The sequence below is a fragment of the Eptatretus burgeri genome, chromosome 17 (assembly GCF_056783735.1).
Source record: "Eptatretus burgeri isolate ZD-2024b chromosome 17, Ebu_testis_v1, whole genome shotgun sequence".
NCBI lineage: Eukaryota > Metazoa > Chordata > Myxini > Myxiniformes > Myxinidae > Eptatretus > Eptatretus burgeri.
Genome location: NC_140977.1, coordinates 56,732,796 through 56,749,135, shown reverse-complemented (window position 1 = coordinate 56,749,135; position 16,340 = coordinate 56,732,796). Strand labels below are relative to the sequence as shown.

The following is a 16,340-nucleotide window of genomic DNA, read 5'->3' as shown; positions in this document are numbered from 1 at the left end:
AGAGGGTATACAGTAACTACCTAGTAAATGAATTTTAACTGACCCTCAGATACTTTACAGAAGGCAATGCTTATACACCATTGGGTCTCAAACACCTGTACCTGAGAGCAACACCAGAACTCCAGTTTGATTCTTGACACACAAAGGGCTTTAAACACTTCGAAGCTGTCTGTTGTATACAAATCATTACACATTTTTGATTTTCTTGTTTTATATATTGCAAGCTTAGCTTGTGAAAGGAAAAAATAAATTAGGATTGCTGTTGGGGAGTTGAAAGGCATACTCGGGCCAAAAATAAAGGTTGGAAAATCAAAATGACTGGAGAGACCAAATGAAAATCAAAATGACCAAAAGCATCTTCAGGAAAACAAATAAAGGGGTTAAACGGTTACGGCGTATGTACGCGTGAGGTAGTGTTTCGGTTTGTCCACAGAAGGGACATTGCTGACTTTTTGTTTGTGAAAAACGGTGAATTAGAGAATTTGTTGGCAACACCCAATGTGCGATTCTCCATTGGAGATCTCCAACTCATTTTGGTACAAGCTATCTGGAGTACCAATTCCAAATAGGATAAAGGGGAGGGGTTTTTGGAAAGACTGTGACCCATCTACAGGATACAGGGGAGGACAAAGAAGGAAAAAGGACTTTTAGGCATTGTATGTTCAGGGTTTTTCGATTATTCCCAGAAAAGGATCGAGATTGGCCAAAACCAATAGGTTCTAGACTAGTAGAGCCAGATAGATAAAGGTTTGGGAAAGGTGGGGAAACGTCAGAGGCGGGTATGGGAGGGGTTTTTTTTTTCCAAACTTTTTGTGAGGCACAGTAGGTGTGTAGTACCTATTTTAGCAGCTGTCCACTTTGCGACATGATCTAATGCCAACCTCTGACGCAAGAGCGGTGGCACTTAGCCACCTATTGGTGACATTCTTCAAGTGGCACACTTTCGTTAGGCCTAAGTCACATTTGCCACGGCGGCCGTGGGGTCTCCAAAATCTACGGCCACTCGCAATAATACGGCGGCCACAGTATTTCCACGGTCACACAATGTAGCAGTCACATATGTTTTTATTTTTCGGGGAGCCGCACGGCGTATTTAGAAATTGTGGAGACCGAAAACGTGGGGTTGCCGTACGGTCTTTGATTTGATGTCGCACGGTGACCTTAAGGGGGCCCTGCGGCGGCCATAGAATTTTCAAGGCAGACGCAAGGTAGCCTCAAGGTGCCCACAAGGCGACTGCAGGGGGGCCCTAAGGCGAATGTGCGGCCAGACGGACGGTAACGAGTGGGTTCATTTTTATTTTTTTTTTTAACCAGTTTTTTTTTTTCTTCAGCTTGTAGAATTGCTACGGCGAACGTAGAAATGAAAAAAGTTATAACTCCGCGTTATAATTCCACAGCGACCCCTATGGCCTGTAAAAGATAGCCAAATGGCGTAGGGCCACCCTGAGGCTACCGCAGAAACTCTGCGGCCACCGCACGTTTCTATCAATTCAGAGGGCGTACGGCCGCCGTATCCTCGCCGTAGAGCAAATGTGACTTAGGCCTTATTGCATTGTTTATGAACTGCTGAATGAAAGCATTTTCCTCTTCATTAACTTCAAATAAACTGTTGTAAAACAGTGGCTTGTTGAAGAACATGGGTTCAGTGTAGGTCAAGGGGTCACGACGGCAGCCGAAAGCTTGCCATGCATTGAGTAGGCTTCGGTGAAAAGCAGGTAACCCAAACACATCTATCGTGGTTGAGTCCATTAAGAACAACTCTTGTGCAAAGTTCAATTTTCCAGCTTGTCGGAAGATGCAACTGGTGAGTTGTCTCCAGACCAAACAGGGTTCATACAAGAAGCGCCATACTGTTCGCAACCGGAAAGCCATGATGCGGCACTTGACATTCACGAGTCCTTGGCAACCTTCAGCCACTGGTAAGTTCAGGATTTCCGGTCGCAGCCAGTGCCTTCCAGACCAGAAGAAACGAGTGATGCATTTCTGTATGTTGTCCACGATGTCTGCAGGTGGCTGTAGGGCAAGAACCTTGTACCATAACGTTGAGGTGACCAGACTGTTGATGACTAGTACCCTGCCTTGGTAGGACAGTTGGCGGAGTAAACTCTTCCATTTCAGTAAAATTAGTTCCATGCGTGCCAACAAACCTTCCCAGTTATAATGCCTCACAAAATCGTCCGGACCAAGAAACACTCCCAAGAATTTGATCCAGTCACTTTTCCAAGAAATATTGCCAGGGAGACAAGGAGGGAGAGGGAAAGGGGGGGGTGGATAAGGGATAGGCAGAGGGTTGGAGCCACAGTGCTTCTGTTTTAGCCCAATTTATTCTGGCTGATGATGCTTTACTTAAGAGATCCAAGGTACTCGTCATCTTAACAATGTCTTCTGCATGATTTATGCAGACACAGATGTCATCTGCATCGGCGATGCTTTTTAAGGGATTGGTTCCCATAGTGACACCAGATAAGGATTTACTGAGGGTGTTTAAGAAGGGTTCAAGAGAAAGAGTATACAATATTCCTGAAAGAGGGAAGCCCTGCCTTACCCCTCTCTCAACCCCAAAAGGGGGTACAAGTTCATTGTTTATTTTTTAAATGGCCATTATGTTTAAATAACATAACTGTATATGTGATAGAAAGAGGGGGCCAAAACCAAAAATATTTTAAACTTCAAAAAGGTATGTGTGAGAAACACAGTCAAATGCTTTCTCCTGGTCCAAGAAGACCAGGCCACAACTTCCATGATTCATCTCATAAATATCAATTACATCTCGAATAACAGAGATACTATCCTGGATATTACGCCTGGGGACACAGTAGGTTTGGTCCATGTGTATAATATCCTTTAGCAGAGGTGAAATACATAAGGCCAAAGCTTTTGAGAGGATTTTATAGTCTGTACACAGCAGGGACACTGGCCTCCACTGTGAGATGAGCAAGGGATTCCCTTTTTTAGGAATCAAAGTAAGTACAGCTCTTCTGCAGCTTAGTGGGAGTTCATTCTTCTCCAGGCTCTCTCGGAAGACCAGAAGCAATTCAGGTCCAATCAGGTCCCAGAATTTTTTGAAGAACTCCACCGGTAGACCATCCAGCCCAGGTGATTTCCCTCCATTCAGGCTCTTAAGGGCAGCCGAACGTTCATCGAAAGTGAGTGGTGATTCTAAATCCAACTTTTGCTTGGGGGATAGAACACTGATACCATCCGCCAATTGAGAAACCAGTTATAAATCAACATCTTTTGCCTGGTAAAGTTTAGAGAAGAAAAGTTTTGCGTCGTTCTTAATTTCTACCGGGTTAGTAGTGACCGAGTTATCAGGACGTTTTAAAGCAGTGATTAGGGAATGAGGCGATTTTGATTCAAAGTCAAAGAAAAACCAGGTTGGGTTATGTAAGAGATGAAGTGTTGAAAGCGTAATCTCGTTAACGCTCCTTGGGTATGGTTGGTGATTACGGTATACTATTGAGAGAGACTTTTTCTCATGCAGTCTTAGTTTTTGTTGGGGGGCAGGGTGGGTTTTTAGGTTGCTTTGAATTTGTAGAATTTCTTTCTCCAGTTCCACTTTTATTCTGCGTTCTACTTGTGCATTTAAAGAGCAGAAATGTTGACAGAAATTTCGAATTTGGACCTTTTTGTTGTCCCACCATAACCGCTGGTCTTTAAATTGGGGCTCATAGCCTTAGTTATTTTATAACTTGGTTTACGGATCTGCCGACGGTATATTTGCCGAAAATGAAATATAAAACACATTTTTAGCCTTTTATATTTATCAATTTTCCACCGAAGGTGCAAAAGTTTCAAAACCCGAAATGTAAACGCCGGCATTTATTTTCAAAATATAAATTCGCACGCGCACGCCAAAATGCCGAGTCCCCTTTAACCAAACTGCGCAGTAGTCTTTGGTCATGGAGTCTGAGCAGTGGCCAGCGTGGTTCAGATTGACTGTGGTTTCTGGGGCGAAAGTGATTGTTAAGAAGTATGTCAGCGGTATAAATTTGAGTGACTGTATTGGTGATTTAATCACGCAACATCTTGACGACGAATATCCTGGCCGAACTATTGTATCACTTCAGTGCAGCAGCAGGGATGATTCTCAGGCTACTCTCGATCATGCCGATTTTGTTTCCGTTGAAAGTTGTACACCGCTGTTCGTATTGAAAGATTTCGGTGCCAAGTACGTCAAAGTTTCCCTGCGAGATGCTGATATTCAGCCTTCAACGGACCAGAAATCAGCCTTTGATGCGCTCATGGGGATGGGGAGACGGTACGATCAGATGCCCGTTGAAAAGTAAGAGCTGGTTATGGCTCTGATTGACCGTTTTGAGCGTGTTGTCTCCTAGTAGACACCTTTTTTAAAATCATATCCAGCACTATGCACTGGTGTGCACGCACACATGCACTGTTGCGCATGTACACCCATGCACATTTAGGGTTGATTAAAGTCATCTTTAGCTGCAATCTTGATGAATTACATTTATATTCCATATTGTAAAAAGGCTTATATTTGTTTTAAAAGCATGATTCAATACTGGATGATGAATGAATCTTTGTATAATGATGTATTTTTAAACAATATCGTTTTGGGTTTCTGCCATGGTTGTGCCAATTCGATGGTCACGTGAGCACTGTCTGATTTTTGATTGGCTGCATACGTTTGTTTACCAACAAAGTCACATGTATAATCTTATTGATTCTGACATTTCCTGGATTTTGAATGGTGTATTTCTTGTTTCTTTTTTATATTGACAGGCCAGATGGTAATGCTTTAAATCAGCTGTACAACGATCTGCTGAAGGTCTTGAAAGCACAAGGGGTTGGCTTCAGAGCCACTCAACTTGATGTCGGAAAAAGAATCTGCCAGACGATTGCCAATGTGCTATGGCTTTTGGATCTACACCATGGACATTTAAATTCAAGGGGAATCACAGTGCCAGAAGTGTTTCAAAATTTCCAGGGATACAATGATTTCAAGAAGATGAAGAAAAAGGCTCCAGTGGTATGTTCCCATTCATCACTTTAATGTATTGGCCTATTTTATGTGAACATTTTAAAGTTGGGTTATGTGTGGATTAGAAAACATGTTTGATACTGTATTCAATTCTTTGCAGCTACAGGCAGAAAATCTGAAAGAACACATGGGGAACCTGTCCAGTTTGCTGCTGCAGCCCTGGTTCGCAAATCAGTCTTTCTCCTCCTTCAAAAACAATCTTGAATGCCTCATAAGTGCCATGGAACGGTACATGACGTTTCGAGATGGCCAGAAGGAACGAACAGCTGCAAACCATTCCCGCACTGATGCTCGGGCAATAGATGACAGGTGGAATTTCGATACCATAGAAGCAACAGATGAACTGAAACCAGAATATGTGGCCCTTAATTCGGAGGTGGAAAAAGCCGAGGATTCGGAGGTGGAAAAAGCCGAGGATTCGGAGGTGAAAAAAGCCGAGGATTACTGTCCGATTCCACTTCTCAATTTTCAACCTGAAGATTGCACTGAGAGACAAATGGATGAAACATCTGGCTACCAATTTTCCCGTGAAATTTTTTGTGCACAGACTTGGAAATTATTTGGGAAACCTTGCCTTTGTTTGGAAGATTCCAGTGCGTGAGTCTGAATAGTCTGATGAAGCAACTGTCAGGGCTATCATCAAGGCAAAGGCGTTGATACCCAAGTTCTCAACCTGTGCAATGCAGTCAAATTTCTTGCAACGTTACAAACCTGTGGGCATTAAACCTGCCATACTGCATAGTATTTCTTCATACCTCACAGATGATGTCTCTGCTCCAGAGACTGGAGAGCGAGGTGAAGTTGACGAACGTGTGGCAGAATTTTTGTTGAATTCAGACGACCCGGATTTGTTCTATGACATGCGTGCTCTGAATGGCCGGCCCAATGATGGTAAATTTGATCCTTTTTGGGATGAACTAGCCAAGTACCTTGATGAACATACAGCCGTAGATGACAGACGCCATGGTGATCATTTGTATTTGCCCTTTGCCATTTCGGTCAATGATCTTCGTCGTCAAATTGAAGAGCGTCTACCACCGGGCAGTGCCATTCCATCAGAGTCCTGGATCAAATTAAACTTTTGGCCATCAAATCCTTACAACAGAAATGTCATGCACTACACAGGGAAGTTCAAGGTCAAGTTTTCAGTGCAATCAAGACTGCTGCATGCACAGCATTAGGATGCTCACTTTGCAGCTTTCCAATTCAAATTGTTGAAGGAAATGGCTGTGAAGTTCAGGGATGATAATATAATGATTTGTCTTGATGATAAGGCGATAGTACCCATTGGCGAGCCAGAAAAACCAACCTCAACAAATGTGAGATCCAATTTTGGATCTCTTGCACCTGCAAACGGACCTCGTTTATCCGTCCTTGATCATGACTTCCATATTTGTGGTGCAGTACCATCTGCAATGCTCAGAGTCGGCATCCCAGAAGATAGTAAAGACAGTTTTTATGGTGGAGTTGTTCATGTAACATTGAAAGATAAGGTCTTCCAGCCATCTCATGCTCTTAGACACAGGGCTGAGGTTGTCACCATCATTCAAGAGAAATTGGATCGGCCTATCTTATTCATTTATTCAGATGGTGGGCCTGATCATCGTACAACGAACATCTCTGTCCAGCTGTCATGAGTCTCCCTTTTCATAGCCCTGGATTTGAATTTGCTCATTGCGACTCGGACTGCCCCAGGCCAGAGTTATCTAAATCCTGTAGAAAGGATTAAGTCAGTGCTCAATATTGCCCTACAGAATGTGGCTCTCTGCCACCAGAGAATGCCTGATGACATGGAGTTTCTGATGTCAAAGCAAGGCACAATGAAGGCTGTTCGCTTGGCTGCAGAAAAGAAGCCAAACTTGAAAGCTGCCCTGGAGACATCACTTGAGCCGGTCATGCAACTTCTGTCAGAGCGGTTTTCTCATCTGGTGTACAAGGAAAAGCTCATCAAAACACACTCTCCAGCTTCTGAAGATGAACTCGACCTTTTTCATTTGATGTTGGATGTTATCTGTGATGGCTTCAATAGTTTTAGTCCATGAGCCAGACCAAAATTTGGTACCAAATTGCGAGATAAAACGAGACACCATTTTTTGAGTAGGTTATGACTGCCAGTTTAAGAATCCGCTTGCTTGCCATTTCAAAAGCGTAGCTTTCTTGGGGAAAACCGTTAGGGGGCGCTTTGAGGGGACAAAATACTGATTTTCTTTTTTTTGCAGATTTTGCAACTCGATGCAATGGACAATCATCCTAAATCAAGTTGGAGGCTATATATGTCATGTAAAAGGTAAAATTTTGACAAATTGTTTCAATTTTTTTAGCTTAAATGAATAGAAATTACAAATTTCAAATGCGATTTTCTAAAAAATTCTATTTTTTCCAGCATAATCAAAACCTGACGGATGTTGACCCATGCTATGAATACTGGTCGTCTGTGAGAGTCGTGAGACATTGTATAGATGTCGTTGCTGATCATCAAAATCAGTTGGAAATCCAAAATGGCGTCCAAGATGGCCACCAGAACTACATCATTGAGGTATGGATAATCTTCTTTTGTGTTTTGTCTCCAATGAATTTGGGTTCGAAGATGAGTGTGGAATTTTTTCGAATTATGTATCCATTTTACTTTTTTCTCAAGACTAAATTTGGCATTATTTTTCAGGTGAACGCAGAGTATGAACAGCATAAAAATGGACCCGACAAGCTCCTAACCTGCAAAGGCACAAGCCTGATTGTGGTGTTTGCATTCTTTGTAAAAAGGAAGTTGCAGTAGAAAAATTAACGCTTGAGGAGACCATAAATAAGGACACTCAGACGGCAGGGGGAACCAAGGGATTCAGTTTGAATACATCTGCAGTGGCAAGATATTACCTTAGCGCAGAGTTCCGTAGCGTGGTGTTAAGGCAAATCCGACAGTTGACAGACGGGTATGAAGGAGAAAGAAAAGTGAGCCACCCAGACCTTGGAAATCGTAGAATGCAAAAGGATGAGAGAGATGTCCAGGCAGTTTCACAATTGCTGCAAACAAGCTGGGTTCACCCGTTTGCCAGAGAAGATACGCAAATCTCCAGCCTTTCGACTGGACTCATAGTTCCAGATGGTGTTAAAAAGGATTTGATAAGAGCAGAGCAGGTCGGTCGAAGTGCTGCAAAGCAATTTGTGGATGAAAGACTTAGTAAAGGAGAAAAGTTCTACGACCCTTTAACAAAGTGGAAGCTCAAAACGTTTGCCTCAATGTAAGTGACGAAGAAAACAGCTGCTGGCAATCGAGAAATCATGCTGAAGGCAGACAACCACTTGTTCGGAAGGATGCTCCTCATTGGTTGCAGTAGGCAACTGGACATGCAGGAAGTGTTGACGCACCCTTTGGGAACAATACCCTGGGCACTGGCCAACCATGATGGATCTCTGAAAAGACCACCAAGGCAGCACTTGCTAACCATTTTGAAAGTGGTGTGCTTCCAGAGGAAACTACACCTCAACCTTCCGCAGCAATCATCGACAGAATGGGACTTGTTCAGAAACTTGATGGAAATAAATTAACATTTGTGGAAATATCCAAGAGGCTGCTAAAGATGGCTCTCGCAAGTCACCCGGACAGTAAAAGAGTAGATGTGGTGTTTGACATATACTTAGACTCATCAATCAAGGATGCGGAAAGGGTCAATCGTGGTGCTAACCGGGGCATCTTATTTTCACAGATAGTGCCCACTCACACGGTCAGAAACTGGAGAGGAATACTCTCTAGCCCAGCAAGCAAGCGTCAACTTACGCGATTCGTTGCCAATGACTGGCAGCAGAGACAATCATTGATCGGTGAGAAAGAACTCTACGTAACAGCTGATTCAAAATGCCTCCGAATTACGCAGGATACTGTGATGGAAGTGCGTGAACTTGATTCGTCGCATGAGGAAGCGGACACTAGGGTTTTGCTACATGCGTCACACGCTGCTCGATCGGGTTTCAAATCAGTCGTCATTGTTGCCGAAGACACTGATATTCTTGTGCTTCTCTTGGCATTCAATGCTCATATCAGCACCCGCTTATGTATGCGACTTTCGTCTAAGGGAAGGATTTGACTCTTTAGCATTGACACGATTGAAGCGAGAATAGGACTTATTGGCAATTCGTTGCTGGGTCTACACGCATTCACAGGGTGCCCTCGGTCAGTGCAATCTCAGGTATGGGCAAGATCAAGGGACTGAAGTTGATGCGAGGAAATAAGGAGTTCTTGGATGCATTGTCTAAGCTGGGGAGTGAATGGACATTAAATAGGGATGTTGTTGATACTCTGCAGGCATTTACATGCCAGCTGTATGCGTCCCAAACCCATGATACAGAAGTGAACGCTCTATGCTTCAATCTATGGCGCGCTAAAAAGGGTGTTGTAGAATCCGGGCAACTACCACCGTGTGCAGACACCCTTAACCAACACATGCTAAGAGCAAATTACCAGGCCGCTGTATGGAGACGATCCCTTGATCCAAAGCCTTATGTGCCTGCTCCAGAAAACCATGGCTGGCGCACAACTGACGATGGTCGACTTGAAATATGTTGGATGACAGGACTGCCAGCGCCCCAGGTAGTTTTGGACTTCATGTTCTGTGAGTGCCGCAAAGCGTGCGAACCTGGTGATTGCGTTTGCTTAGACAATAACCTTCCATGTACGGACGAATGCCGATTAAAGGATTGCAGCAACACGAAGGACAGTGACTTAGTTATGGTCGTTTCTGATGATGAGTCTTCCCATAACGATGAAAGTGATGATGAAGATTAAGGACTTCAGTGATTTATACAGTGATGGCAAGGATGCCTGTGATGCACAGTCAATTACAAGTACAAATTTAATGTCGATATCACGTCAAACTTCAACGGCGTAAAAGTCTGTGTAAACTTCTTCTAAAACATCTTACCCCCCCCCCCCCCGGCCAGTTAATTTTTGACGCTATCACATGCCTCAAATTGTAACTAACAGGTGTAGTATTAGACCAAACAAAACCTCTCAGTATATTCTGCACGGCAATATTTTAGGAATTGGTCTATGAAGTTGCTGGTTTCAAGAAAACAAATACTGGAGAAAATTGCGTTTAAAATTTGAAATTTCTACTCATTTCAGCTAAAAAATTCAAATAAATTTCCCTTTCTTTACCCTTTTCAGTACAGTTTCAGCTTTACACTGAAGTTAGAACAATTTCACATGGCATCTAGTTAACAAATATGAAAAAAAAAAAAAATCGGTATTTTACCCCCCTTGAAGCGCCCCCTAGCGGATTTCTCCAAGAAAGCTACGCGTTTGAGCTGGCAGGCAAATAAATTCTCAAACTATAGGTCATGACCTATCCAAAAAGCAGTGTCTCGTTTTATCCCGCAATTTGGTACCAATTCATGAAAATACTGGGCTCAGCTCATGGACTATTTTGGTGCCAAAAAGAAGAACCTACCCAAGGAGATTGTGGCATTCATGGAGCAACATTGCCAGGAGAGGCATTACAGTTATCGGGTGGGGATCATCTCAAACTTGGGTGAGGCTGAAAAATTAAAATCTCATTTAAATGTAGTCCTGTCTTAAGCAGAGCAGAGTATGCCAATAGTTAAACCCGTCTTCCTCATTTCAAGTGAAGAAATGGACGGATGACAACTGTGGTTACTGCTCTATGAACCCACCACGTCTGACAGACTTCAATGAGGTTCATTTCCTGCCAGATCATATGTTGAACAAAGACAGTGGAGAATTTATGCCATTTGTGGAAGTGTATGGTACACAGACTGATGACAGTTCAAGGCCATCTTTGAAGGGAAAAGCCCAAGTGACTGAAAATGACAAGAAAAACAAGGGCATTCTAATATCAGGTATTGTAAATATGATAGTATTTGATTTTTTTTCTTGGTTCAGTGGTATCAGCATTTGTCAAATCTGCCGCAACATACTTTTATTTCTCTTTGGTCCAAGTTTTAACAAAGCCTGCTGTATAAAATTTCGGGCTTTTCTTTTGCAGCCAAAGTTCGTGAAACTACCACTTGCTGTGAGTGTGGCTGCAAAAGGTTGGTTAACAGTCCAAAGAAATTCACTGGTGGTGAACTGCGAGCCCTTCAGCGCCTGAAGGAAGAACTTTCATACTCTTGTGGCAGCACTCTGTACCCTCCAGACTCAAGTTACCACAACAAGATGATTATTCCTGGCGGTCTTAACTGTTTTCGGTACCAATACTGCTTTTCTGATTTCTCTTAAAGTGTTTTCATAGCCATTGTTTTTAATGAAACAGACAAATTTTTACAAAACCCGTATGAGATCTTGCTCTGCGAGAATGATCTTTCGGTCTACGACTTGGACAGTAATCTTCTCAGTATTGTTTCCATTTGTTTGATGATCAAACAGGTTTCTATAAGAAAAACATGCCAGACTATATTGTAAAAACAAGTTTTAATCCTTCTTCATTGTTTTTCACATCAGATGATAGAGTGAACATGGGCTTCCTGCATTTGAATGGTCTTCCATCCTCAATGTCTTCTTAGATCCTCCTGGTCCGGGATTTATATTTATTTTCCCCCCACCTACCCTTGTCCTTTCCATGGAACATCCGAAAAAACATCATAAAAATATATAATTACTAAAAATTTAAATTATATTTATATTTCGACCTACTTCTCGCTATCGAGTGCAGCCTATGGCTGCTGGTTGCATCATTGGTTGGGACGCGGCGATGCCGTTGATGCAGTGTCCCCCTCACCAGTACACTGGTGCTCATTTTGCCGACCTCAGAAGGATGACAGACTGAGTCAACCTCCTGGTGTATTTTAATTCAGCAGCCAACAGGGCTTGAACTCAGGACCCTAGGATCCCAAGCCACCACCCTAACCACTAAGCCAACACCAGGCTTTTGACCTACTGACTCTACATTTTAGCTGAAGAACTGTGTAAACTAAATCATGGAATCATTCTAGTTAAGGCTTATGAGGTTTTCTCGTCTTCAGGAGGAGGACGTCCGCTCGACAAAACCATCGAGCTGGCTTGGGATGAACTGGACAGAAGTGTGAAAGCAAAGCAACCTACAAGTGCAACACATTTGTGGGAACTTCTGCAACAGTGTTGGGAAGAACTTTCCAAACAATATTTGATTTCCATTGTAGAAAGAATGCCACGAGTATGTTCGGCTGTTATATCTGCAAAAGGTGGCTACTTTGATGAGTCAAAAATTTGGATTAAATTTTGTTCAACAAAACGATTCCATGATTTCTTTTTTTATCTACAATTCTTTATTTGTTCTATGCTTTAATTTCAGAGTACATTGAAACATTGAACTGCTTAAATTTCAGTAAAAACTGGAAAAATGGGGGTGTTCTAAAACTTTTGACCGGTCGTGTATATTAATCAAAAAGTAATGCTCAGGGGAAAGATGACACAAATGAAGTAATAAGAATGAACAATCTCAATCAATAATAAAATTTAATCAACAATAAAACCCATTAACGTTTCTTGAACCATACACACCTTCGATCAAACCAAACAAATGGTAGATTCCTTAAATATTTTAATCTTAGGACCCAATCAATCACATGACAAGAAATGTACATCGGGAATTTGATGAAACAGGAAGAGGTTGCTATCAAACCCGGTGGCAAAGTTGTGAAGAGTTTTGGGCCATTCAATCCCAAGGCAAGGAAATTGCTTCATGACAAGAGAGAAAGAGAGAGAGAGAGAGAGAGAGAGAGAGAGAGAGAGAAAGAGAGAGAGAGAGAGAGAGAGAGAGAGAGAGAGAGAGAGAGATGAAATACGGCTCGTCTTCGTGGTGTGACCCAGCAAGCTGACAGTTCAATAATACTGCAAGGCAAGCTACCTGGTCAAAGAAAGACGTGAAACTCAGCTTGGACGGTCGGCAAAACTAAACCCAGACTTCTCTCCTCAGAGTGCAACCTTCTGGCTTCATCGGAAGGCTAGGTCTAGTGTTAACAGCTTTTCAGCTTGGGTCACAACAGCAAAATCCACGTTCGTAACCACTGCATTTCATGAGCCCCCCGCCACCTGCGGCAATGTAACTTCAATGATGATTTTACTATTGTGCCGATAACCGCAGTTTCGACACTACAGTTTTGACGGCATTGGATAATTTCTCCAGCTGCCTTGCACCTCAAGGTTTTGTGTGAGCTTCAAAAGCACATAAAGGACAGATATAGAGGAAAATAACATAAAAACATAGCCAAAGGTTGAGGTTGGTGCAGAAACAACAAGGATGGCAGTGAGATGAACATCTAACTACACATCATAGCGACGCATATCTAACATCACAACTAATTAAGTTATGCTTGTTCTAAACAAATATGAAGAAATACCTAACGTTATCCTAAAGAGTTTTACCCCACTAGGAGTCATTCCCACAACAATATGTTTCCCGCTGGAAACTCTGGATTTGATCGGGGCTGGATCCACCATCTATTTTCCTTCCATTGAACTGTAATAGCTGACCACGTGATGACTTTTTTTCACTGATGAACACCGGGATGTACGCTGCATGCTCCATGTGCAGAACAAATGTTTTACTATAAACAACAAAGTAACATTATATTCTGACTTGGATGATGGAGTGAAGTCAAATTATTGATAACCAACCAAAGCATCAACCAAAGTGAACTCCCAACTTGGCTTTCTCGCGCAACATCTCTTCAAGACACTGAACCACTGAGGCGTCAACCGTGAGATCAAACTTGTTGGCAAAAAGCTGTATCCTCGTTATCAACCAACTAAGATCTCCAAGGCCGAAGACACAGACACCTCGGCGGATCATGCAATGAGGGTAAGCCGAACCTCCATGAAAAATGTCATCACCTGCAATTTCGCTCAAGGAAACAAACCGCGCAAGCACCATGACATCTTGAACACTGTAACGATGGAACAGTGGAATATAACCAGGAACGTCAAAGGAACGGATGAGAGTAGCCCAAAACAACTCATCCGGGCTGTAGATGTCCCGACACCACTCACGAAGCTCTCGGGCCGTTGGGTCGGTTAAGGAATGTTTGATAAGTTCCCTACTTGCAATGATGTACGCACTACCAACAAAGATTGTTGGAAATAATGACGGAGGTGGAGACTTGGTCATGCCAGTCTGTAGGTATAAAATGCAATTGTGGTTTCGGTTGGGGAACAACAATATAGGTGTTACTTGAGTTTGTTAATAAAAATGCCACATATACATTCATGCCAGCCATCTTGTTCAGGAAGTTATCAGCACATTGAGTACCCCGAATAAAGGACAAGAGTTGGCGTTTACCGTACCTTGATTACTTGGCCTTTGGAGACTGTGTGTTGTTGGCGCCAAGGATAAAACTTTTGAGATGGTGCCGTGACGCTCTCGATGTTGCTTCGGCTTTGCATACCTTGTAACACCCGAATCATCTCCAGGTTCGTCTTCAGAGGAAAGTCTTGGCCACAGAGGTTGAATAGATACTTCCAGGGTATAGGAGACTCCAAGAGATCCTGAGCAACAGAATGTGACAGATAAAAATGCATCAAATAACAGTTTGCAAAAATGTGTCAATCTCGATGGATGGGACAATGGTACGTGGGCACACAAATCCAACTACGAAACCGACCTCCATGCACATAAAATCACCCTCAAGATGACTGTATGAGGCATAAATGACTTGGACGGCACGACGAGCCTGGAATACATTCGGGAAGCAATCAGCAAGGTGCTCCATGGCTTGGTGAAATTCCTTGGAAGCCTTAAGATCCACGTGCAAACAGTAGACATTCTGAGGTGCGTATATGGTACGAAGGAGCTGCTCCAACATTCCAGGCATATGGTGGACCACGATGGAGAATGCCAAGGGGAATCTGCATTCTTCCTCACTGTTTACAAAAACGGGTCATCAATGATGAAAGAGGTAACAGTTCTAAGGTTGTGCGACAAAAAGTGACTTCAGAGAAAAAACAGAGGTTCTCGCGGAGAACAAACAAACTTGCTACAGCAAATCCTGGCACCAACCTCCTAATAAGAAGTAACCCAACTGCAGGAGGACGTCCGCAGACACAGTTGGGCACTAGATATGAATGGCCGTTGGCTCACAAGGAGCTCCTCTGCCCTTTTTTCCAGAGGATCTGCAGGAGGAATTCTTGGATCTGAAAAATGATTTTGCGGCTCAAGACGTGTACCAACAGTCGAACATGGAGAAATTTTGGGCCAGCGTGACTGGGAGTCACTCAAATCTGTCAGCACACACTATCAGATTTCTTTTGCCATTTGCATCAACTTATATGTGTGAGACTGGATTTTCGTGTTTGTTGCACATCAGGTCCAAACAGAGGAATCGGCTTGCAGTGGAAAGCGATATTCGTTGTGCATTATCAAGTACCACTCCAAAGACTTAAAAGCTTTTCGGTGAGAAGATAATCCAAAAATCTCTTAGTAAGAAATAAATTTCAGCCCAAAATGTTCGTTGTCTACCCTTTTTTTTAATCATGTCTCAAAAAGGTGGTCCACAAAAAATGTTTCATTGGCCTGGTGGTCCGTGGACTGAAACGAGTTGAGAACCACTGCATTAGACCATTGAGACACCTTAGACCTTTACATCCTTTAGACCCATTCATACACATTTAGACCCTTTTGCGACATACACCTTCTTCGGCCCTTTCAACACTTTTCAGACCAACAGACGTTTTAAGACCCTTTGGACACTTTACACCCCTTTTCTCTTTCAATACCTTTAGATCCATTTAGACCCCTCAGGCCCTTTTAAGACCGTTGCACCCATTTTGACCCATAAGACCATTAAAACACTTTAGACACCTGAGAACCTTTATGCTGCTTATATTCCTTTGACCCATTAGACCTTTAGACCCTTTTTTGACCCTTAAGCCACTTTAGACTCCTTGGAAAATTGAGAAAAAAAATTGCCCAGAAAATTGTTTTTAATGACCTTTTTCGTGCATCATTCTCATTGCATCACAAGTTGCAATGACAAATCAAAACTGATATCCCAAAGTGAAACTGAAACGACGCATCTATGGATCATCGAATGGGAAACCAGAATGAAATGCTGTGAGAAATACTGAATGGAAATTACCGAAAGCAAAGCTATGGGGAGTAGAGAGAGGGAGGGGCAGGTTGGAGACTGAAGAAGCGATATGGAGAGGCAAAGGCGCCTATAAGTGGTCAGTTGGCATGGAAAGAACTTTGGTGATCATCCGGCAGGCGGTACGCCCAAAACATACCTAAGTCCATTTCCCAGCAGAGCTTTCGGAATACTGTATCACCCCCCCACTCCCAAGCAGTACTTCGGAGATGCAGCAAGCATGGATTGGAAATCTTCACTGGTGGAATGGAACGAGGATGTCAAG

The 16,340-nt window shown here is 42.9% G+C and overlaps 2 protein-coding genes across 2 annotated transcripts in view; both read right to left on the bottom strand.

Moving 5' to 3' along the window:
* Window positions 1-14,397, bottom strand: part of LOC147010192 (beta-1,3-galactosyl-O-glycosyl-glycoprotein beta-1,6-N-acetylglucosaminyltransferase-like) — a 65,851-nt gene extending 51,454 nt beyond the window's left edge. The window contains exon 1 of the mRNA XM_085860981.1: window positions 14,277-14,397. The gene's annotated coding sequence lies outside the window, so the exon portion shown is untranslated. The remainder of the gene's footprint in view (window positions 1-14,276) is intronic.
* On the bottom strand, window positions 12,433-16,192 carry LOC147010191 (beta-1,3-galactosyl-O-glycosyl-glycoprotein beta-1,6-N-acetylglucosaminyltransferase 3-like). Its single transcript, XM_085860985.1, has 3 exons — window positions 14,594-16,192; window positions 14,277-14,477; window positions 12,433-14,106 (listed from the first exon to the last, which is right to left on the bottom strand). Exons 1-3 carry the CDS (start codon window positions 14,801-14,803, stop codon window positions 13,618-13,620), a joined length of 900 nt encoding a protein of 299 aa, XP_085717111.1. The 5' UTR covers window positions 14,804-16,192; the 3' UTR covers window positions 12,433-13,617.
* Between the last annotated feature and the right edge of the window lie 148 nt (window positions 16,193-16,340).

Bases quoted from the DNA above. Each gene is read 5' to 3' on its own strand.
- LOC147010191 (XM_085860985.1), bottom strand. From the start codon at position 14,803: ATGCCTGGAATGTTGGAGCAGCTCCTTCGTACCATATACGCACCTCAG. The intron at 14,478-14,593 runs GTCGGTTTCGTA...TCTGTTGCTCAG, and splicing joins GTGATTTTATGTGCATGGAG to GATCTCTTGGAGTCTCCTAT. The intron at 14,107-14,276 runs GTACGGTAAACG...TTATACCTACAG, and splicing joins CCAAAGGCCAAGTAATCAAG to ACTGGCATGACCAAGTCTCC.